General features: G+C 41.7%; 1 protein-coding gene across 2 annotated transcripts in view; it reads right to left on the bottom strand.

The window, feature by feature from the left end:
* Nucleotides 1-12,373: 12,373 nt before the first annotated feature.
* Nucleotides 12,374-24,640, bottom strand: part of CARMIL1 (capping protein regulator and myosin 1 linker 1) — a 376,826-nt gene continuing 364,559 nt past the window's right edge. For both annotated transcript variants that reach the window (XM_069730895.1, XM_069730896.1), the window contains 4 exons: nucleotides 23,127-23,193; nucleotides 20,976-21,176; nucleotides 15,485-15,625; nucleotides 12,374-13,266 (listed from right to left, as the gene is read on the bottom strand). In XM_069730895.1, the coding sequence (XP_069586996.1) occupies nucleotides 13,103-13,266; nucleotides 15,485-15,625; nucleotides 20,976-21,176; nucleotides 23,127-23,193 (573 nt within the window). In that variant the 3' untranslated portion in view covers nucleotides 12,374-13,102. The remainder of the gene's footprint in view (nucleotides 13,267-15,484; nucleotides 15,626-20,975; nucleotides 21,177-23,126; nucleotides 23,194-24,640) is intronic.

The raw sequence follows: 24,640 nt of genomic DNA, 5'->3' as shown, positions 1-24,640 counted from the left end.
AATGGGAAACCTTAGTTGTTTTAATTATATAGCTTCATTACTGCACGTCATCTCCATAATAACAGAAATATTTCAGAATATTAAATATTGCCTTTATCAGTGATAAGTTCATTGCAGTAGGGTATGTACTAATAAAATCCACTTCCCCTGGTGACGGATTTAAAAAATGTCACTCCCAAACACAGTTTTTTGTTCATATAATACAAAGGTAATGCAGCCAAATTCTGATAATTAATTGTAAAATTGTAACACTAGATTTTATAAAACAAATAAGAATACAATGTAAACTAATGGTCAATACGATAAAAACAAACATTTCACTGTACCACAGAATTATAGTAGAGGGTTTTCATGTGACAGCAGGTCTTTCCTGTTGTAAAAGAATGGAAAGACAAAAAAAGCGCAATAGGGTCTTATCCATGTTGTAAAGGAAAGAACGTACCATAAAAGTTGCTCACCTGGTTAGGATGAGATAAAGGCGTATAGACTGACGGCTGCTGCAGATCCACAAGGAACCAAAGAGATACTGTATTTAACGGCAATTGGTGGTTAAAACTTTGCGTTGCCGCAGTGATAAATTCCAGGAGAATGTTGTAGATTCACACGCGTTAATTTAACTCGTTTCAGGGGTCTCATGCCCCCTTCATCAGGAAATACCACACAGTATACACAGGCATCACAGGCATATATAGTTTTGAAGAGACGCTGAGTTTCAGGGTGGTGAAGCGCATAGCGTTACAGCGTGCTACATTGAATGGCCTCCCTACGGTAGGAACGCTCATCTCTGTACAATTATTGAGAGCGGCGGAGGGAGCACGCAATATCCGGTAGAAAGATGCGCCGCAAATGGCGACTGACGTTATTTAAGCAGGGTGAGGATTGATAGGTAACCCTTCATAGTGAGCGGTCAGAGCCGGGTGTAGCTCATTGTAGCGGTCACCGGCTCGGGTAACAAGCCCCTTCTTTATTGTCCCCTGATGAACCCCGGTCCATCTTCCCGGGGGGAAACGCGTTGGGACGGGCAGCTAAACGATGAGTACCATTTGTACTGTTTTTTTTCTCTGACCATGTTCTAAAACTTGATGATTATTTAAAATCCTGCAATGTGCTATGTAACTGGGCTGGTACTGTTACCATTTATTTAATATGTGTGAGCTTTTTACTATTATGGCTATTGTTTTCTACTATTGGGGAGTCTGAATATACCTTTTCTATTATTGGGGAGTTAGAACATACCCTATAAACATTTTTAGATTGGGACATTCTCCCTTTTGTGTTCAGACTGACATATGTACTTTTGGTGTGCAATATCACACGGTGTATAGGTGATTACAGCAATATTAGCCTATAGAAGTGTATATATATATTTTTTTCTCTCTTTTAAAGAGTTTTTTTATTATTTGAAATATCTAAGATAAAATCAATATATTTACTTACACTTGTGTAATAGAGAGTAGGAAATCCATTATTATCTCTACTCACAGCTCGCACCCCCAGTTATTAGGGAGCAGGATTCACATTACTAGAATCCTGATAAGATTTATTGGTATATGAAGAATCTAGAATATACCTTGCAGGTGCCATTTTAGCACTTTAGCACATTAGCACTTTACTATATTTGTGGTGTTGGTGGTGGTGTTTTCTTTAAGTAGTCCCCATTAGGGTCATAAGGGAGAGCCGTCGTCGAGTGGGGGCGCCATGTCGACTTTAGGGTGCCAACCTCCGCGGTTAGGTAGGGTGAGTTAGGGAGAGAACACCCCCCTCACCTCAGATACCTCTATCCTTTTTAGTATTAATTTATATGGTTAAGTAATACTGTCTCCTGACTCTTTAGGTCATTTTACCTATTATCAATTAAAAGTTATATTTTAGGGGCATTTTTTTGTCTTTTTTGGTTGTTAAAAAAGAGACGCTGAGTTTCAAAAAAATGAGCGCCAACAGATCAGATGACACAGTGCCAGAGTTCACCAACATAACATGGTAAAGAATTCCAAGTATTATAATACAACTTCTCTGAATTTTTTACTGTGTGATGTTGGTGAACTCTGACACTGTCATCTGATCTGTTGGCGCTCATTTTTTTGAAACTCAACGTCTCTTCAAAACTATATATGCCTGTGTATACTGTGTGGTTAGTCCTGATGAAGGGGGCATGAAACCCCTGGAACACGTTGAATAAAACCACTGTGAATCTACGATATTCTCCTGGAATTTATCCCTGCGGCAGCACGGAGTTTTAACCACAAATTGCAGTTAAATACAGCATGTCTTTCCTGGAAGATGTCTACTATTAATGCATTTTTAACAGTTTTTCCACCTTCAGTAGAAGCCTCAGCAGTTTCTTTTTATCCATTTCTGCTTTTGTTTTCCTCAGCTTCTCTCCTCTACATAGTTTTATAGCAGAACATGTAATTTAATCCCTCACGGAAGACAGATCTGTAGACAGATGTGAGCAGTTTTGGGGATGTTCAGTGCAGGAAGAGAAAAAGTGACGGAGATGGAGGGACAGATGCATTTTTTCTCTATTAAGATATTTTGCAAAGTTTATCTTCCCTTGTACTGATTTTTTTATTAAACAGTGCAATTACGATAGTATTTAAGCTGTGTACCATAAGTACAAAGATGAACATAATAAACCACTCAGAGTGAAATCATTGTCGTTCAATCTTCAGCCAATTTGGAGTTTTAGTGGTCTGCTCAACATTCCCAAACTTTTACATAAAATGCAAATTTCCTTTGTCAATAAATTTTGAGAGCGTAGAACCATCTTCATATGTTTTACCACAATGATGAGCCGTAAAACACAGACACATTCGGATCAACTGGCTGTTTTATTCAGTCTTATGAACTTTATTTCTAGGGTTAATTTGTAAATATATGATCTGTAAAATTAACTTTATTACGGCAATATCAATGGTACATCAAGAGATTAAGTCAGTCTGGAACTAGAATTACGCATGAAATGCTTCCCATCTACGAAATGTAAAGGGAAATATTAAAAATTGTTATGTAGGTCATCCAAAGTTAAATGGTTAATGGGAACCTGTCACGTTGTACACACAGTCCGACATGCAGACAGCAGGGTATATAGAAGGAGATGAGAGCAAAATGATATAAAGGTTTGTTGAAAAAAAGATTCATTGTAATTTCTAGCATTGTATGTTTAGTCCTTCTAAGCGATAGACTGCTAACTCTGTATGCATAGTCATACAGGGAAAACTTGAATAATCACTGAATAAAATCGCCCACTGGACTCCTATAAATATAAACACTATGGGTTACAATGAGTACAATGTAGGTAGGTTTTACTGAAATTTCTCCCACAAAAATGTATATACCGGTAACTCCAATTAGCTCGTCCTGCGCTGTAACATCCTGCCTGTAGAGCAAATACTATTTTGAACTTTATTTTTTTTCCTAGAGCAACCATCTTTCAGCCGTGTGTTATAGCATTCTGGAATGCTGTATATAAGTCTTCAAGACACCAGGCAAAAAATAAAAAAATAAAAGCTTTCATTATACTCACCTACGGGACAGCCCGGTCCGATGGGCATCTCTGGTCTTGCTTTGGCACCTCCTCTGCTCCATGTGGATAACACGTCCTACGTCACCCACACAATGTTGATCATCACGCTTCTGCGCTGAAGCAAAACCAGAAACGCTCATCGGAACGAACCGCCCTGTATTTGAATAATAAAAGCTCTTTTTTCGTTTTGCAGGGAGGCTTGAAAACTTACATACAGCATTCCAGAATGCTGTAACACACGGCTGAAATGTGGTGGCTAAAGGTTATATGGGAAATCCTGGTGACAGGTTCCCTTTTAGCTTCTTAACAAAATGTAAGGTAAAAATGAGCTGCACTTTATGCAATACTACAGGGTTTAATCATAATTTTTCTTTGCTAAAGTATGAATATTCATATTTACCATTTATTTTTTTTTACATTTTTGGTTTAGTTTAACATCCAATACCCAGCAGAAGAAATGCCATACACTAAAGCAACAGGTCCTGTGCTATGGTACCCAGAAAAAAAAAAACGATTTGAGTCCCATGGATATTGAGGGAGTTGAGCTCAGTATTTGACAGATGCATCTCATCTTCTTACTCACTTGTAACAGGGTTGGTGCCATAAGATTGTAGGATGGCCGACGTAGTACCGATATTTAAGAAAGGTAAGAAAGTGGATCCAGGCAACTACCGTGCGGTAAGCCTGACATCACTAGTGTGCAAAGCTTTTGAGGGCATTATAAGAGATGACCTGCAGAGATATATTGCACAGAATAATAGATTTCATGAATCCATGCTGGTTGTCAATTAACAGAAGGAATGTCTAACGAACTTGTTGGATTTCTATGAGCAGGTAATTGCAAATCTGGATGTAAGTAATGTGGTCGATGCGATTTATCTGGACTTTGCAAAGATATTTGGTACTGCACCACAAAACAGCCTTATACTGAAGCTCCATAAGCAGGGACTGGGGGAAACTACAGTATATGCAGATGGGTAAGGAATTGGCTAAAAGACAGGAAACAAAGTAGTCATAAATGGTATTTTCTCTAGGATGGAGTAATCCTATAGCAGCATATACATTAAATGGAAATATACTAAGAATTACAGAACGGGAGAAGGACTTGGGTATTCTGGTTACAAGAAAGCTGAGCAGCAGTACTATGTCAAGCAGCAGCTGCAAAAGCAAACAATGGTGTATAGGGTGTTGTGAATTCTGTGGCAGAGTTCACTCCTGTGGTCACAAGTGGTACTTCGGCTGATTCTCTCTGGGATCTTCCGTTTGTGGAGGAAAGTGGTACTGCAGCTTCTGAGTTTCCTCCCTCAGGTGATCTGGTGAGCTCGTTAGCTTCTTCTCTACTTAACTCCACCTGATGCTTTGATCTATGCTTCCTGTCAATGTTTCAGTGTGGGACTTGTTTTTTCCCTGGATCATTCCTGTGGCCTGCTGCTCTGCAAAGCTAAGTTTTGCTTATGTTATTTTGTTGCTATTTTTCTGTCCAGCTTGCTTTATTGGTTTTTCTCGCCTGCTGGAAGCTCTGAGACGCAGAGGGACCACCTCCGTACCGTTAGTCGGTGCGGAGGGTCTTTTTGTCCCCTCTGCGTGGTTTTTTATAGGTTTTTGTGCTGACCGCAAAGTTATCTTCCCTATCCTCGTTCTGTTCAGCTAGTCGGGCCTCACTTTGCTAAATCTGTTTCATCTCTATGTTTGTGTTTTCATCTTACTCACAGTCATTATATGTGGGGGGCTGCCTTTTCCTTTGGGGAATTTCTCTGAGGCAAGGTAGGCTTATTTTTCTATCTTCAGGATTAGCTAGTTTCTCAGGCTGTGACGAGGCGCCTAGGTTCTGGTCAGGAGCGCTCCACGGCTACCTTTAGTGTGGTTTGATAGGCTTAGGGATTGCGGTCTGCAGAGTTCCCACGTCTCAGAGCTCGTTCTATTATTTTGGGTTATTGTCAGTTCACTGTATGTGCTCTGACCTCCATGTCCATTGTGATTCTGAATTGCCTTTCATAACAGTACAGGAAGACTAAAGTGCTAATGATTCTCAATAGAGGGAAAAAAGAAGTTCTGAGACCATTTTTTTTTCTTTGCACTGTGTTTTGTCTTTTTTTTCCCCTAGACATTTGGGTGGTTCAGGACACAGGTGTAGCAATGGACATTAAAGGTCTGTCTTCATGTGTGGATCAGCTCACGGCAAGAGTTCAAAATATTCAAGATTTTGTGGTCCAGAATTCTTTGCTTGAACCAAGAATTCCTATTCCAGATTTGTTTTTTGGAGATAGAACTAAATTTCTGAGTTTCAAAAATAATTGTAAACTATTTCTGGCTTTGAAACCTCGCTCTTCTGGTGACCCAATTCAACAGGTTAGGATCGTCATTTCTTTTTTGCGCGGCGACCCTCAGGACTGGGCGTTTTCTCTTGCGTCAGGAGATCCTGCATTGAGTAATATCGATGCGTTTTTCCTGGCGCTTGGGTTGCTGTACGATGAGCCTAATTCAGTGGATCAGGCAGAAAAAAATTTGCTGGCTCTTTGTCAGGCTCAGGATGAGATAGAGGTATATTGTCAGAAATTTAGAAAGTGGTCAGTGCTCACTCAATGGAATGAATCTGCGCTGGCAGCAATATTCAGAAAGGGTCTCTCTGAAGCCCTTAAGGATGTCATGGTGGGATTTCCTATGCCTGCTGGTTTGAATGAGTCTATGTCTTTGGCCATTCAGATCGGTCGACGCTTGCGTGAGCGTAAACCTGTGCACCATTTGGCGGTATTACCTGAGCTTAAACCTGAGCCTATGCAGTGTGATAGGACCTTGACCAGAGTTGAACGCCAAGAACATAGACGTCTGAATGGTCTGTGTTTCTACTGTGGTGATTCCACTCATGCTATCTCTGATTGTCCTAAGCGCACTAAGCGGTTCGCTAGGTCTGCCACCATTGGTACTGTACAGTCAAAATTTCTTCTGTCCGTTACCTTGATCTGCTCTTTGTCATCATATTCTGTCATGGCATTTGTGGATTCAGGCGCTGCCCTGAATTTGATGGACTTGGAATATGCTAAGCGTTGTGGGTTTTTCTTGGAGCCCTTGCAGTGTCCTATTCCATTGAGAGGAATTGATGCTACGCCTTTGGCCAAGAATAAGCCTCAATACTGGACCCAGCTGACCATGTGCATGGCTCCTGCACATCAGGAGGTTATTCGCTTTCTGGTGTTGCATAATCTGCATGATGTGGTCGTGTTGGGGTTGCCATGGCTACAAGCTCATAATCCAGTATTAGATTGGAAATCCATGTCGGTGTCCAGCTGGGGTTGTCAGGGGGTACATGGTGATGTTCCATTTCTGTCAATTTCGTCATCCACTCCTTCTGAGGTCCCAGAGTTCTTGTCTGATTACCGGGATGTATTTGATGAGCCCAAGTCCAATACCCTACCTCCGCATAGGGATTGTGATTGTGCTATCAATTTGATTACTGGTAGTAAATTCCCAAAAGGTCGATTGTTTAATTTGTCCGTGCCTGAGCACACCGCTATGCGCAGTTATGTGAAGGAATCCCTGGAGAAGGGGCATATTCGCCCGTCATCGTCGCCATTAGGAGCAGGGTTCTTTTTTGTAGCCAAGAAGGATGGTTCGCTGAGACCTTGTATAGATTACCGCCTTCTTAATAAGATCACGGTTAAATTTCAGTACCCCTTGCCATTGTTATCTGATCTGTTTGCTCGGATTAAGGGGGCTAGTTGGTTCACAAAGATAGATCTTCGTGGTGCGTATAATCTGGTGCGAATTAAGCAAGGTGATGAATGGAAAACTGCATTTAATACGCCCGAGGGTCATTTTGAGTATCTCGTGATGCCGTTCGGACTTGCCAATGCTCCATCAGTGTTTCAGTCCTTTATGCATGACATCTTCCGAGAGTACCTGGATAAATTCCTGATTGTGTACTTGGATGACATTTTGATCTTCTCGGATGATTGGGAGTCTCATGTGAAGCAGGTCAGAACGGTTTTTCAGGTCCTGCGTGCTAATTCTTTGTTTGTGAAGGGATCAAAGTGTCTCTTTGGTGTGCAGAAGGTTTCATTTTTGGGGTTCATCTTTTCCCCTTCTACTATCGAGATGGATCCTGTTAAGGTCCAAGCCATCCATGATTGGACTCAGCCGACATCTCTGAAAAGTCTGCAAAAGTTCCTGGGCTTTGCTAATTTTTATCGTCGCTTCATCTGCAATTTTTCTAGTATTGCTAAACCATTGACCGATTTGACCAAGAAGGGTGCTGATGTGGTCCATTGGTCTTCTGCTGCTGTGGAAGCTTTTCAAGAGTTGAAGCATCGTTTTTCTTCTGCCCCTGTGTTGTGTCAACCAGATGTTTCTCTTCCGTTCCAGGTCGAGGTTGATGCTTCTGAGATTGGAGCAGGGGCTGTTTTGTCGCAGAGAGGTTCTGGTTGCTCAGTGATGAAACCATGCGCTTTCTTTTCCAGGAAGTTTTCGCCTGCTGAGCGTAATTATGATGTGGGCAACCGAGAGTTGCTGGCCATGAAGTGGGCATTCGAGGAGTGGCGTCATTGGCTTGAAGGAGCTAAGCATCGCGTGGTGGTATTGACTGATCATAAGAACTTGACTTATCTCGAGTCTGCCAAGCGCTTGAATCCTAGACAAGCTCGTTGGTCATTGTTTTTTGCCCGTTTTGACTTTGTGATTTCGTACCTTCCGGCCTCTAAAAATGTGAAGGCGGATGCTCTGTCTAGGAGTTTTGTACCCGACTCTCCGGGTTTATCTGAGCCGGCGGGTATCCTCAAGGAAGGAGTAATTGTGTCTGCCATCTCCCCTGATTTGCGGCGGGTGCTGCAAAAATTTCAGGCTAATAAACCTGATCGTTGCCCAGCGGAGAAACTGTTTGTCCCTGATAGGTGGACGAATAGAGTTATCTCTGAACTTCATTGTTCGGTGTTGGCTGGTCATCCTGGAATCTTTGGTACCAGAGAGTTAGTGGCTAGATCCTTTTGGTGGCCCTCTCTGTCGCGGGATGTGCGTGCTTTTGTGCAGTCCTGTGGGATTTGTGCTCGGGCTAAGCCCTGCTGTTCTCGTGCCAGTGGGTTGCTTTTGCCCTTGCCGGTCCCGAAGAGGCCTTGGACACATATCTCTATGGATTTTATTTCTGACCTTCCCGTTTCTCAAAAGATGTCAGTCATTTGGGTGGTCTGTGATCGCTTTTCTAAGATGGTCCATCTGGTACCCTTGTCTAAATTGCCTTCCTCCTCTGATTTGGTGCCTTTGTTCTTTCAGCATGTGGTTCGTTTGCATGGCATTCCAGAGAATATTGTTTCTGACAGAGGTTCCCAGTTTGTTTCGAGGTTTTGGCGAGCCTTTTGTGGTAGGATGGGCATTGACTTGTCTTTTTCCTCGGCTTTCCATCCTCAGACTAATGGCCAGACCGAGCGAACCAATCAGACCTTGGAAACATATCTGAGGTGCTTTGTTTCTGCTGATCAGGATGACTGGGTGTCCTTTTTGCCTTTGGCTGAGTTCACCCTTAATAATCGGGCCAGCTCAGCTACCTTGGTTTCACCGTTTTTCTGCAATTCTGGGTTCCATCCTCGTTTCTCTTCAGGACAGGTTGAGTCTTCGGACTGTCCTGGTGTGGATACTGTGGTGGACAGGTTGCAGCAGATTTGTACTCAGGTAGTGGACAATTTGACCTTGTCCCAGGAGAAGGCTCAACTTTTCGCTAATCGCAGACGCCGTGTGGGTCCCCGACTTCGTGTTGGGGATCTGGTTTGGTTATCTTCTCGTCATATTCCTATGAAGGTTTCCTCTCCTAAGTTTAAACCTCGTTTTAGTGGTCCGTATAGGATTTCTGAGGTTCTTAATCCTGTGTCTTTTCGTCTGACCCTTCCAGATTCTTTTTCCATACATAACGTATTCCATAGGTCATTGTTGCGGAGATACGTGGCACCTATGGTTCCATCTGTTGAGCCTCCTGCCCTGGTTTTGGTGGAGGGGGAATTGGAGTATATTGTGGAGAAGATTTTGGATTCTCGTGTTTCAAGACGGAAACTCCAGTATCTGGTTAAATGGAAGGGTTATGCTCAGGAGGATAATTCCTGGGTTTTTGCCTCTGATGTCCATGCTCCCGATCTTGTTCGTGCCTTTCATGTGGCTCATCCTGGTCGGCCTGGGGGCTTTGGTGAGGGTTCGGTGACCCCTCCTCAAGGGGGGGGTACTGTTGTGAATTCTGTGGCAGAGTTCACTCCTGTGGTCACAAGTGGTACTTCGGCTGATTCTCTCTGGGATCTTCCGTTTGTGGAGGAAAGTGGTACTGCAGCTTCTGAGTTTCCTCCCTCAGGTGATCTGGTGAGCTCGTTAGCTTCTTCTCTACTTAACTCCACCTGATGCTTTGATCTATGCTTCCTGTCAATGTTTCAGTGTGGGACTTGTTTTTTCCCTGGATCATTCCTGTGGCCTGCTGCTCTGCAAAGCTAAGTTTTGCTTTTGTTATTTTGTTGCTATTTTTCTGTCCAGCTTGCTTTATTGGTTTTTCTCGCCTGCTGGAAGCTCTGAGACGCAGAGGGACCACCTCCGTACCGTTAGTCGGTGCGGAGGGTCTTTTTGTCCCCTCTGCGTGGTTTTTTATAGGTTTTTGTGCTGACCGCAAAGTTATCTTCCCTATCCTCGTTCTGTTCAGCTAGTCGGGCCTCACTTTGCTAAATCTGTTTCATCTCTATGTTTGTGTTTTCATCTTACTCACAGTCATTATATGTGGGGGGCTGCCTTTTCCTTTGGGGAATTTCTCTGAGGCAAGGTAGGCTTATTTTTCTATCTTCAGGATTAGCTAGTTTCTCAGGCTGTGACGAGGCGCCTAGGTTCTGGTCAGGAGCGCTCCACGGCTACCTTTAGTGTGGTTTGATAGGCTTAGGGATTGCGTTCTGCAGAGTTCCCACGTCTCAGAGCTCGTTCTATTATTTTGGGTTATTGTCAGTTCACTGTATGTGCTCTGACCTCCATGTCCATTGTGATTCTGAATTGCCTTTCATAACAATAGGGTATATAAAAAGTGATAGAATTCCATGATCCCAAAGTACTATTACCCCTTTATAAATCACTGGTGAGGCCACATCTAAAATATGGGATTCAGTTTTGGGCTCCACATTTTAAAAAGAATATTCAAAAGTTAGAGTTGGGTTCAACAACGGGCAACTAGATTATTGTACAAGGGATGGAAGGCCTCTCATATGATGAGAGGTTGGAAAAGTTGGGCTTGCCTAGCTTAGAAAAAAAAATACATCTCAGAGGGGATTTATAAATACATGTGCGGTCAGGACAAAGGACTGGCACACAACGTATTCCTTCCAAAGGCCATACTACCGTATTCGTTCGGACTATAAGATGCACTTTTTCTCAAAAAAACTTGGGAGGAAAATGGAGGTTGCTTCTTACAGTCTGAACGCAGGCTAACCGGGCAGTTACGGCAGTGTTGTAGCAGCGTCCCTTCCTCAGGGAACCGGGAGCGGCAGAAGTGTGGCGATGCTGAAGCTTGGTGTCGGCGATGAGCAGTGCGGAGTGCATCATTGGTTTTCCTGCGGCCATCTTCCTGAAGCCGTGAGCCGCCAGAGGCGGAGTGTGCGCGGACTGAGATCTCTGCTGGGCCTTTCACGCTCCATTTTCCTGAGGCTGTGGGCTTCAGGAAAATGGCTGCCGGAGGCCGCGCTTGCGCAGATTGAGATGTCGGCGGCCCTCGGCTTCAGGAAAATGGCCGCCAGAGGCCACGCGTGCACAGATTGAGATCTCGGTGGCCATTTTCCTGAAACCGATGTTGCACTCGGCTCTGCTCACTGGAGACACCGGCCCGCAGCATTGCCACATTTCTGCCGCCGCCATCCTGAGGAAGGGACCCTGCTCCATGCAACGCACTCTGCTCTGCCTCACCGCCGACACCGAACCCGCAGCATCGCACCACTGTGATATCCCGGGACTGCAGCATTGCCCCACTTCTGCCACTGCCAGCTTCCTGAGGAAGGGACCATGCCTCCTGTGACCCTGCTCTACCACCGCCGGCCCTCAGGTAAGATACCTTATAGTTGACGATAAGATGGACCCTCATCTTATAAAAATCTTTTTTTTTGCTATTTTCCATCCCAAAATTTAGGGTTCGTCTTATGGTCTGGTGCGTCTTATAGTCTGAAAAATACAGCAAGTACAAGGTAGTAGGCATTATGGATTGGAGAAAGGCAACTCGGCAGCTAAATAGGAAAGGGTTCTTTACAGTTATAGCAGTCAGACTGTGTAATGCCTGACAACAAAAGGTAGTAATGGCAAACATTATGACAGCTTTTAGGCTGGCTGATTTCCTCAGTAGAATTAATATTGTGGGTTATAGATAATTTAGTGCCAAAATATGTATAATTGGTGGAGAAAGGTTGAACTTGATGGACCTTGGTCTTTTTTCAACCTACGTAACTATGTGCATATGCCATCTTTAATCAGACAAATTCCACCAGGAAAATGTTTGAAAACGCACTGCAAAATGGCCCCATAAAATTAGCAAAGTACAGTCTTCTGTCACTTGTTTTGACTGACTAAGGGCTTACGAACCCTGAGGCATTTAAAAGAAGCAACTTGCTTATTCTAAGAAGTCGCCCACTCTTAACAGTACAGGGCAAAAACCGCGGCAAGAATAACTGCAAAGTTATCTAAGGAAAATGACCGCAGGCACTTCATGAAGCAGGCATGCCTGGGAAAACTCAGTGGCTTTGCCAGCATCTAAAATGGCGTGTCCACAAGTCAGTGGAGGAAAAGACTAAATCCCAAACAGATCCTGTAAACCCATAGCAATTATGATGTACAAAGAACTATTAACTGACAGACAGAGTCATCTTAAAGTTGTAAAATTGTTTTATTGATACAAATATACATATAGATAAAACCCCCATGACCTGTAATATAAGTGAATATTTATGTTAGCGCATTGTCAAAAAGTTTTTTCCTCTATTTATTTACATAAGTTAGTCCTTTCCTTTCAAAAAATGATATAACAAAGCAAAATCCAAGTATTGAGGACGGCATCTCAGACTCCCAAAATCAAATTATATGCTGCATCTGTCTTTTTATTCTATTAGAAAGCTTCTGAGTTCACTGTCTATGGGGCTTCAGTGCTTGTGCTTTTTCTTAAGTGCATGGAAATATTAGTTTATGTACAAGCACAAGGAAAAAAATCCTACCAGAGGATGTAAAAAGTGTATCCAATCATCATATATATATTTATATATGTACGTAAAGAGAGATTTTATTATATATATATAGGTATTTACCATTTATACAAATAATGTGTCATTAGTGTGCTCTGTTAATTACAATGTGCAACAGCTTACATACGTAGAAGACATGATACTGCTGACCGCTGTACCCGCTCAATTAACAAGTACTTGCTAAACAGTTAAGGTCCAATCAACCATTGCTTTGGGGAGTGTGGAGCAAAATGAAAAATTGGAGGACAACGACATAGAAAGAAGACAGGAGTGTAGGACTGGTTATGAAAGAAATCATACTAAATTAACATTGAAAGTAAAGGAAATTCCAGGTAATGGTACAAAACGCCTAAGATGCTTATATAAAGACAAATTCTTTATCGGCTTCCTCTCCAGAGTCACTGGATTTGCTACGTTGGTGAGAATCTTTACTTGACGACCTTGACTTTAGTTCGTGTCCATCCGGAGACTGGTTGTGATTCTTTTTTGGCGATGAGTCGGATGGAGTTGTAGGTCGCGTGGCTTTAAAAAAAAAAGAATAATAAAAAGAAGTCATTATTTTAGGATTGAACAGCAATGACCTTCTATATTAGGTCCCATCAGACAAGAATATTCCAATATCACCTAAACATAGCAGCTTCGCTATTCCTACACAATTGCAGATTAGTAGAGAGTAAGGCCGTATTTACGGATACAAGATAAGGTCACAGGTCCAGTTCCCAGCAGGATGTGCAGACAAGACACAATATTCTAGGCAAAGGCTACATAGCATGGAGCAGGACATAAGGTCTTATCCATTTTTTCATCCCTCAGGGTAACAATTAAATTGCAGGTGTATATAACCCTTGCCACATTGAGAGGTCTAGTAGGTGGTACACGCTTATGTGTAGTGCAGCACGTTGGCCACCAGTCCATTGCTCACACCCACGGATTGGATCAGGTTAGCTGCCCAGCTTTTCAGGTTTTATTTTAGTAACAACTGCTCATATGTAACAGGTAATGATGGCAGTCACTTGTTACAGTACACAGATCGGCCCTTCTGAAAATAGTCAGGACATCTGCTTTATCGAGTCTATCTTTCTGCGGAAACATGCGGTGGCAATGCTGAGCATAGAGCACCACCAAGTGTCTACAATGATTATACCATGTGGAGGAAGCAAGTCACACTATTATTCATTTATGCTACATGATTGCGGTAGTTAAAATGACCGCCATTCAGCTACTTCCAAGTCAGTTGTTTAATAGCCGGTTTAGATAGGACGAACATACTTCCATTCTCCACAAAATAATCACTCACAGACAGTCGTCGTTCTTCGTCGCTCACATACTGTCGTTGTTCTTGGCAGCACATGTATACACAGGACTATGTGCATGAGGAGAACAAGAATTTTTAAGCAAGCCTAAAAATCATTTCACCTGACGAACAAGCTCGTTCATGGTAAATCGACCAGTTGGCAGCACATGTTCTCCTAACACATGGCAATGCACTACCATTAACTATGAATTTTAGGCTGCATTCACACTTTCATGTATCATGGTCCATGACTTACAGGTGTCTGGACCCAAACTCAACAGTTTAACCCTTTCCCGAAATCACCCATTTTTGTGTTTTCATTTATTCTTCCTCCTCTTCCCAGAGCTATATCGTTGTAATTTTTCTGTGCATGTGAGGGCTTGTTTTTTGTGGGACAAGTTGTACTTTTGAATGCCACCATTCATTTTACCATATTGTGTACTGGAAAACGGGGAAAAAAATTCCAAGTGCGTTAAATTGTGAAAAAATACCGCAATTCTGACATTGTTGTTTTGGCGTACAATGTGTGGTACAAATGACCTTGCAATATGATTCTGCTCATCTGAATAATTATGGCAATACCAAACTTGTCCTTTTTTTTTATTATTTTTGTGGTGAAAAAAAAATGAGAATCTTGAATTAAAAACTTTTAGGGACAGAGTCACCATTTTCTGAGACCTGTAATGTTTTCGTTTTTTGGTTAAAGGAGAAGTTTGATGGCCTATTTTTTGCAAGGAGAGACAACATTTTTGTTGATACCGTTTTGAGATAGATATGAATTTCAATCTCTTGCTACGGAATGTTTTTTTGGTATTGCAGCAACAAAAAGACCTTAAATGTTATCATTCTTTAATTTTTTTACCACGCTGTAGTCACCTTCCCGGGCCCACCGGCATGACTCACCAATACTTGTGGTGTCTGGCATTGGCCACGGCAGCCAGGGAGCTCAGCGGCAGCAGGGGGCGTACAGTCTACATGGGAATTCCCTGCTCAGAGCCACGGAGCTCACTGTTTGGCTGCCGCGTTGTCGTCAGATATTGGGAGCAGTGACTAGACTCACCAGTGGAGGGGAAAACAGCTAGGTTAGTTTCTTTAGAATAACCTGCAGCTGAGAATTAACATTTACTGACAGGTAACAACTCCTTTAAGCTGGCTGAAAAATCACACTTGATGACTGAGTTTTTTCTCGTTCGTCAGGTGATTATCAACCGGTGGAAAGATGTTGACAATCAGGAACAAGAGGTTCCACAAACGTGCGATCCATGATTATCAACCCGTTTAAATGGGCATTAAGTGTGTCTTTACAATAGTGTTGGCCAGAGAGTAAAATAGCTATGCCATTATTTATCAACCAAAGGCTTACATGTACTTAATTAAACTAAAAATTAAAATACATGACACTTTCTTTTTAATCAAACATATATTGACTGATAGTTTTAATCATACCTTCATCTGCATGTTGCCGTGAAGAAGGTTGTGGGCTGCTTGGTCCATCTCTGTCCTTCTCTGATGGAGCCCTTTTCATCACAGAAGGAAGAATTGGGGTTTTGGGAGAGCATGGCCCAGATGGGGATTCTGGGATGTCTTCTGTTAACATTTCAGCAAAAAAATAAATACATTATTTTTTGAAAATATCATCTACGTTGAGGGATCACTATTCTATTCATCTCTGTATACCACATGACTCCTATGTGATTCTTTTTCTATATTGCCTCCTTTCCTTTGCACTGGCTTAGGCATTTCATATACTCAATATATTGGAAATGTGATCTATTTTGCATGGTCATGATTATATTATACACAGATTGCTCCCCCACCCTACTTGCAAATATTTAGGTCACCATTATGTTATTCTCCATTTGTTTTTTGTGTCCAATCCTTGCCGATTATGACTTCTAATCATGCCGTTCTCATTGTAATCATGTTTGTACACCAAATATGCATGTATGTATGTATTTGAATATATATATATTTATATATATATATATATATATATATATATATATATATATATATATATATATATACACATACATACAGTGCAGACCAAAAGTTTTGACACACCTTCTCATTTAAAGATTTTTCTGTATTTATATAGAAAAGAAAATGCTCACTAGAGCCGAAACGTCGCATTGACATGTGGGTCTGAATAAATCCTACACATTTGTTGAAGAAATGGAGTGCTGCCTTCTTTTTTGAATTTATGGAATGTGGATAACCAATGGACAGGTTGCCAGGTTATCTGTTCAAAAGTTTAGGGTCACTTAGAAATTTCATTATTTTTTAAAGAAAAGCACAGTTTTTTCCAATGAAGCTAACATTAAATGATTCAGAAATACACTCTATGCATTGTTAATGTGGTAAATGACTATTCTAGCTGCAAATGTCTGGTATGTAATGCAATATCTTCATAGGTATATAGAGGCCCATTTCCAACAACCATCAATCCAGTGTTCTTATGGTACTTTGTGTTTGCCAACTGTGTAAGAAGGCTAATAGATGGTTAGAATACCCTTGAAAACACGTGTGCAAGTACCGTATATACTAGAGTATAAGCCGACCCGAGTATAAGCCGAGACCCCTAATTTTGCCACAAAAAACTGGGAAAACTTAATGACTCGAGTATAAGCCTAGGGTGGAAAATGCAGCAGCTACCGGTGAATTTCAAAAATAAAAATAGATATCAATAAAAGTAAAATTAATTGAGACATCAGTAGGTTAAGAGTTTTTGAATATCCATATTGAATCAGGAGCCCCATATAATGATCCATACAGTTCATATTAGACCAAAAAATCCCCAATATATATGTAGGGAAAAAGTACAGTTCATGATGGGCCCCATAAGATGCTCCATACAAAATACGCCCCATATAGTGCTCCATACAGTTTATGATGGCCCCATAAGATACTCCATATTAAAATATGCCCCATATAATGTTGCACAAATGTTGATTATGACCCCGTAAGATGCTCCATAGACACATTTGCCCCATATAATGCTGCACAAATGCTGATTATGGCCCCATAAGATGCTCCATACAGACATTTGCCCCATATAATGCTGCACAAATGCGGATTATGGCCCCATAAGATGCTACAGACACATTTGCCCTGTATAATGCTGCACAAATGCTGATTATGGCCCCATAAGATGCTCCATAGAAATATTTGCCCCATATACAGTTAGGGCCAGAAATATTTGGACAGTGACACAATTTTCGCGAGTTGGGCTCTGCATGCCACCACATTGGATTTGAAATGAAACCTCTACAACAGAATTCAAGTGCAGATTGTAACGTTTAATTTGAAGGGTTGAACAAAAATATCTGATAGAAAATGTAGGAATTGTACACATTTCTTTACAAACACTCCACATTTTAGGAGGTCAAAAGTAATTGGACAAATAAACATAACCCAAACAAAATATTTTTATTTTCAATATTTTGTTGCAAATCCTTTGGAGGCAATCACTGCCTTAAGTCTGGAACCCATGGACATCACCAAACGCTGGGTTTCCTCCTTCTTAATGCTTTGCCAGGCCTTTACAGCCGCAGCCTTCAGGTCTTGCTTGTTTGTGGGTCTTTCCGTCTTAAGTCTGGATTTGAGCAAGTGAAATGCATGCTCAATTGGGTTTAGATCTGGAGATTGACTTGGCCATTGCAGAATGTTCCACTTTTTGGCACTCATGAACTCCTGGGTAGCTTTGGCTGTATGCTTGGGGTCATTGTCCATCTGTACTATGAAGCGCCGTCCAAATCAACTTTGCAGCATTTGGCTGAATCTGGGCTTAAAGTATATCCCGGTACACTTCAGAATTCATCCGGCTACTCTTGTCTGCTCTTATGTCATCAATAAACACAAGTGACCCAGTGCCATTGAAAGCCATGCATGCCCATGCCATCACGTTGCCTCCACCATGTTTTACAGAGGATGTGGTGTGCCTTGGATCATGTGCCGTTCCCTTTCTTCTCCAAACTTTTTTCTTCCCATCATTCTGGTACAGGTTGATCTTTGTCTCATCTGTCCATAGAATACTTTTCCAGAACTGAGCTGGCTTCTTGAGGTGTTTTTCTGCAAATTTAACTCTGGCCTGTCTATTTTTGGTATTGATGAATGGTTTGCATCTAGATGTGAACCCTTTGTATTTACTGTCATGGAGTCTTCTCTTTACTGTTGACTTAGAGACAGATACACCTACTTCACTGAGAGTGTTCTGGACTTCAGTTGATGTTGTGAACGGGTTCTTCTTCACCAAATTAAGTATGCGGCGATCATCCACCACTGTTGTCATCCGTGGACGCCCAGGCCTTTCTGAGTTCCCAAGCTCACCAGTCAATTCCTTTTTTCTCAGAATGTACCCAAATGTTGATTTTGCTACTCCAAGCATGTCTGCTATCTCTCTGATGGATTTTTTCTTTTTTTTCAGCCTCAGGATGTTCTGCTTCACCTCAATTGAGAGTTCCTTTGACCGCATGTTGTCTGCTCACAGCAACAGCTTCCAAATGCAAAACCACACACCTGGAATCCACCCCTGACCTTTTAACTACTTCATTGATTACAGGTTAACGAGGGAGACGCCTTCAGAGTTAATTGCAGCCCTTACAGTCCATTGTCCAATTACTTTTGGTCCCTTGAAAAAGAGGACGCTATGCATTACAGAGCTATGATTCCTAAACCCTTTCTCCGATTTGGATGTGGAAACTATCATATTGCAGCTGGGAGTGTGCACTTTCAGCCCATATTATATATATAATTGTATTTCTGAACATGTTTTTGTAAACAGCTAAAATAACAAAACTTGTGTCACTGTCCAAATATTTCTGGCCCTAACTGTAACGCTGCACATGGCTCCATAGAGACATTTGCCACCATATAATGCTGCACTGGGCACATGGCCCCATAAGATGCTCCATAGAGATATTTGCCCCATATAATGCTGCACATGGCCCCATAAGATGCTCAATAGAAATATTTGCCCCATATGCTGTTGCTGCAATTTAAAAAAATAAAAAAATAATGACATACTCGCCTCTCGTCGCTCAGGCCCCCGGCACTTGCTATATTCACCTTACCTCCGTTCCACCGCCAGGCATCGCTGTCTTCCGTGTCGTCCGCACTGACGCTCAGGCAGAGGGTGGCGCGCACACTAATCGTGACATTGCACCCTCTGACGTGAGCGTCATTGCAGAGGACGCCGAAGAAACAGCGGCGCCGACGATGGAACGAGGAACAGGTGAATATAGCGCACTGCCCCCGCCATACTCACCTGCTCCCTGCGCGGTCGCTGGACGTCCCTGGTTCTCCGAGCGCCGGCAGCTTCTTCCTGTATTGAGCGGTCACATGGTACCGCTCATTACGGTAATGAATATGCACCTCCACCCCTATGGGAGTGGAGTCGGGTCCATATTCATTACCGTAATGAGCGGTACCATGTGACCGCTCAATACAGGAAGAAGCTGTCAGCGCCCGGAGAACGAGGGATTTGTGAGACGCAGAACAACTGAAAAGATGCTGGAAGAGTGCCTGACGCCATCTGTCAAGCATGGGAGAGGTAATGTGATGGTCTGGGGTTGCTTTGTTGTTGGTAAAGTGTGAGATTTGTACAAGGTAAAAGGGATTTTGAATAAGGAAGGCTTTCACTCCATTTTGCAACGCCATACCATACCCTGTGGACAGCGCTTAATTGGAGCCAATTTCATCCTACAACAGGACAATGACCCAAAGCACACCTCCAAATTATGCAAAAACTATTTAGGAAAGAAGCAGGCAGCTGGAATTCTATCTGTAATGGAGTGGCCAGCGCAGTCAACAGATCTCAACCCCATTGAGCTGTTGTGGGAGCAGCTTGACCGTATGGTGCACAAAAAGTGCCCATCAAGCCAAACCAACTTGTGGGAGGGGCTTCTGGAAGCAAGGGGTGAAATTTCTACAGATTACCTCACGAAATTAACTGCTAGAATGCCAAAGATCTGCAGTGCTGTAATTGCTGCAGAGGGAGCATTCTTTGAAGAAATCAAAGTTTGAAGGAGAAAATTATTATTTCAAATAAAAATATTTTTTTTTCGAACCTCGTCAATGTCTGGACTAGATTTTCAATTCATTTGGCAACTCATGTGATAAAAGTATGAGTTTTCATGGAAAACACAATTGTCTAGGTGACCCTAAACTTACTTTTGAACAGTAGTGTATATACACATATACATAATATAGATATACATATATATACACATACTGAGGTGTTATGGAAGCCCAGGTTGCTTTGATAGCAGCCTTCAGCTCGCCTGCATTGTTTGTTTGGTGTCTCTTATATTCCTCTTGACAATACCCCATAGATCCTCTATGGTGTTAAGGTCAGGCGAGTTTGCTGGCCAATCAAACACAGTAATACTGTTGTTTTTAAACCAGGTATTGGTACTTTTGGAAGTGTGGACAGATGCCAAGTCCTCTGCACTCTTTCTCCAGACTCTAAATTTTGCATTTCATTTGGAAATCAAGGTCCCACTTTCCTTGTGGAGTGTGTCAAAGACTGCCTTCTGGACATCTGTCAAGTCAGCAGTCTTACCCATGATTGTGGAGCTACTGAAACAGACTAGGGGACCTTTTTAAATGCTTAGGATACCTTTGTAGGTGTTTTTTGTTAATTTTTCTTGTTTACTTAGATTATGACTTTTGGGTTTTCAATGCCTGTAAGCCATAATCATCAACATTAACAGAAATAAACACTTGAAATAGATCACTGTTTGTAATTACTCTATATATGAGATTCACTATACAGGACTACACAGGACTAAAAAAATGCAGAGTACAGCAGTGGTCCCTCCATCCTCCAGTGGGTATTGGCTTATGCCCAGACTATTGTGGACACGACTTTGCCTTTTTATGTGTATTTAAGTGTATTACCTGATTACTTATTTACTTTAATTAAAATTGCTCTTACCGGTGCGGGAACCACTCCTGGGTTTCTGAGGCACAGAAGGACGTGGTGTTAGGGTAGGCTTGGTTGACTGCAGAGGTGGTTTAGGACTGGTTGGTGTACTAGAAGAACTTTTTGAACGTACACTGCCTTCTGACTTCACTTCGCATTTTATATTTTTTTCTGGACATGAACTTGTAGAATCACCTCTTGAGAATTTGGGAACTGGAAGAAAAAAACAGACAATGTAGTTATATTCCCATAAGCACTAGAAAACGACATTCACCAAAGCTATAACCAGAGAACATCAAATCAGTCTAGAGTTCTTTTCTGATGAATGGCTCTTCTGCCTTCAAAGCCAAGGTGCATCTTAAATGATCTTGCAATTGTTTCAGCTCTGCCAGACTCTCTCAAGAATGCCCATAGTGAACACGTGAAATGCCAGACGAGAAACAGTAGGTGGGTCATCTGTGCTGCTGATGGGGATCCAAAGAATGGTCCAGGATACATAATAGACTTGATGCAGTTTCACTATCAACACATATCGAAGTCTTCAGACTTCTTCATCAGGATATAACCACATGTATGACTACTTGAAAAAGCGTTGATAATACAACTGCATCAAGTTTACTGGGCCACTCTTTCAGCAGTGCAGATGACCCACCCATGGTTTATTTTCTGGCATTTCAACGTTTTTTTTTAACCAGTGGGACTGCTGACAAACTTAAGCTGGATCTTTATTGTGAGATACCCAACTTTACCTGCTACATTTTGTCCTTTATCATCGGATAAGACACTATTGCGCTTTTTGCTCCTCAACTTTTTCCTACACAGTTAGCACATGACAACATTCAAGGAAATGTATCGCCTAGTTTTTTTTTTTTTTTTTAAATGATCTTCAAAATGTGATAAATAAATCCAGATGCCAACACATATTCTTTTCTTTTAATCACTTTTTATTTTCTGACTGTAGACTTGAATTCTATTTTCTGCACAGGATTGGGGGACAGCCATTTTGTCTGAGTTGTTTATTTTCGGAGATGCATGTTTGAGCTCTATGGGAGAGTTTTCTAGGCATGATATAGAACAGATGTCAGTTTTTTTGAGGCTCAATTAACAGTGCGTCAAAAATACTGGAATCTTGCCTTTTGAACAAAGTGACAAAAAAAGGAATAACCATGTAGAAAATACTCAATATGACAGTATTAAATAGAAACGCAGGATTGTGCTCAGTAACCTATAGACACTGTCTGGTTGGCGCCGTTATACGGATTCAAATGATACCTGGGTGATGAAATCAGTCTTGTGGTTGTTGTGTTTTTATTTGAAGTTTTCAATTAATGAGATTCTGGTGCTTCAGGTCAGCATGTGGCGCTCTGCTTAGGTATTCATGTGTATGGCTTACGACAGGTCACTGATCCCTCAGTGACCTGCCGCTTATTTTACATACTAAATATATGTTTTGAAAAAAAAAAAAATCACATTCATCAGGCAGGAGGTGGTACCTGCGCTGTAACATGATCGCAATTATAATGTCCATTTAATTATTACATTTGGTGTTGTACATTTATTCAGAAAAAAGCTCAAAATGGTGCCAGTTACGCCTGAGTAGTAGCATCTATTAGCGATCAGATAGATGCTACTGCACAGGTCCCGCCGACAGTCTTGAGAGAGAATTTTTTTCCCCTGGAGCACGAGCATATTATTAACTCAAAACTGAAAATTAAGATTACACAACAACCACAAGACGGATTTCATCACCCAGGTATCATTTTAATAAGTATAACGAGCGGAATCACACATGCGAGAAATACGGCCGAGTCTCGCATGTTAATACCTGGCATTGCTGCCGTCACTCAGGAGCGGAGCGTGCGGCTGCATGTATTGCCATGCGGCTGCACGCTCCGCTCCTGAGTGACGGCGGCAATGCCGGGTATTAACATGCGAGACTCAGCTGTATTTCTCGCATGTGTGATCCCGGCCTAATAGCGCCAACCGGACACTGTCTATAGGTTCCTGTGCACAATCCTGCTGACAGGTTCACTTCAAGAAATTACAGAAAGTGGTCAAACAAGACCACACAGTACATTCATATCACGCAGTGTCAAAACTTTGTATGTATTATGTCCATGACTATTCTGAAATGCTATACCCAATTTATAGTATTAAACTAACCTGCTCCACTTCCATCAGCTTTCTCAACATCCAGTAAGTCTTTAGTGCCAACATCACTGCCCAATTTCTGTTTGGGAAAAGAAGAGATGTATTGAGTAGAAATAAACTCTTTCAAAGGCACAGGTGTACTTCACATGTTTACACGTTGCTTACTGGCACATGCCCAGAATCTGGTCTAAAAATATTTCACCCCTGTAGTTGTTTACCGAGTGTTTACGCTATAATTGGTATATATTAGTTACTGATAGTAGGCACTAAAAGTAGTTCCTAATAGCATCAGCAATAGATTTATGTGACTTTTTTAAGGTTAATAGAGGACTGGGATTATTTGGTAGGCAATCTATAGGCATAGATCAGATTTTATATAGAATAAAGTGCTGTAGAATTAATGGTGAATAAAATAAATAAGGTTCCAATCAAAGCTGAAACAAAATAATACCGATTCAGCAAAATAAATAAATATGATTGCAATTGAATTTTCAGCAAATCATACATGTTATAATTGCCACTTAAAGGGGTATTCTCAAGTTGTCTCCTGAGCAGCTCAAAGCTATGCAGTCTCCTTACTTCCTAGTCTTTGGCATGGTAGACACTCCTTTAGTGACAGGGCATGGGCAAATGACTGGTTACTCTCATTCTGAGACAATTGGTCAGATTACGCTAATCAGACTCTGATCAGAGTGGAATCCAATTTTCTTGGAGGTGGAGAAAAAAAAAGTTTCAACACCTTCTCTATTATGTCAATCTGTAAAAATTGGATCTAACTTGGATGTCATCTCAGTGCAGTCCGATTTTTTTCCAAGAACACACAATTAAATGGTCGAGTGCCATCCGTTTCTTGGAGGCAAATCATGAATGCTGTAATTTTTTCTCCTCAAACCACTCAGTCTGAAGAAAAAAAAAAATCAGACATGTGAATAGCCCCATCAAATAACATGGGTACAAGCGGTATCAGTCAAAACCATGGATAGCACTCATCTAATTTATGTGGCCATCTGTATGAGCCCTTATTGTGAGAAGGATATAGTATTAGGGCCTGCTGGCACGAGAGATGATTCGCTCTTCCAAAACAGTTGGATTGATTATGCTAATGACACTCGGCCCAAACTCTGATCACAGTGTCCGTTTATGGTGATCCGATTCTCTTGCATGAGAAAATTGTGTCACAGGTGCAGAGAAGATGGGAAACTTAATTTCTCCATCTTCTCCATTGTCTGTGTCCAGTACACTCAGACGACATCCGTGTGCAGTCTGATGTTTTACACTCACTCAGACTTGAAAGGATGCTTGTGATCCCAATGGTAGAGTCACTCACAGCATGCCATGATTTTTTCTTCATGACGAATCAGTATGATAAAAAAAAAATACTATTCAGCACTGTCCCACTGAATAACACTGATCCGGGTACTATACAATAAAACATCGGATAGCGCTCATCCGAGTTATATGCGCGTGTGAGTGAGCCCTTAGTAGAACTATAGAACTCTGCTCAGTATGTTACACCAGAACTTATG

Source organism: Ranitomeya imitator, chromosome 6 (assembly GCF_032444005.1).
Source record: "Ranitomeya imitator isolate aRanImi1 chromosome 6, aRanImi1.pri, whole genome shotgun sequence".
In the NCBI taxonomy this organism is placed as follows: Eukaryota; Metazoa; Chordata; class Amphibia; order Anura; family Dendrobatidae; genus Ranitomeya; species Ranitomeya imitator.
The sequence above is the reverse complement of the archived record's forward strand: the minus strand, read 5'-3'. Positions and strand labels throughout refer to the sequence as shown.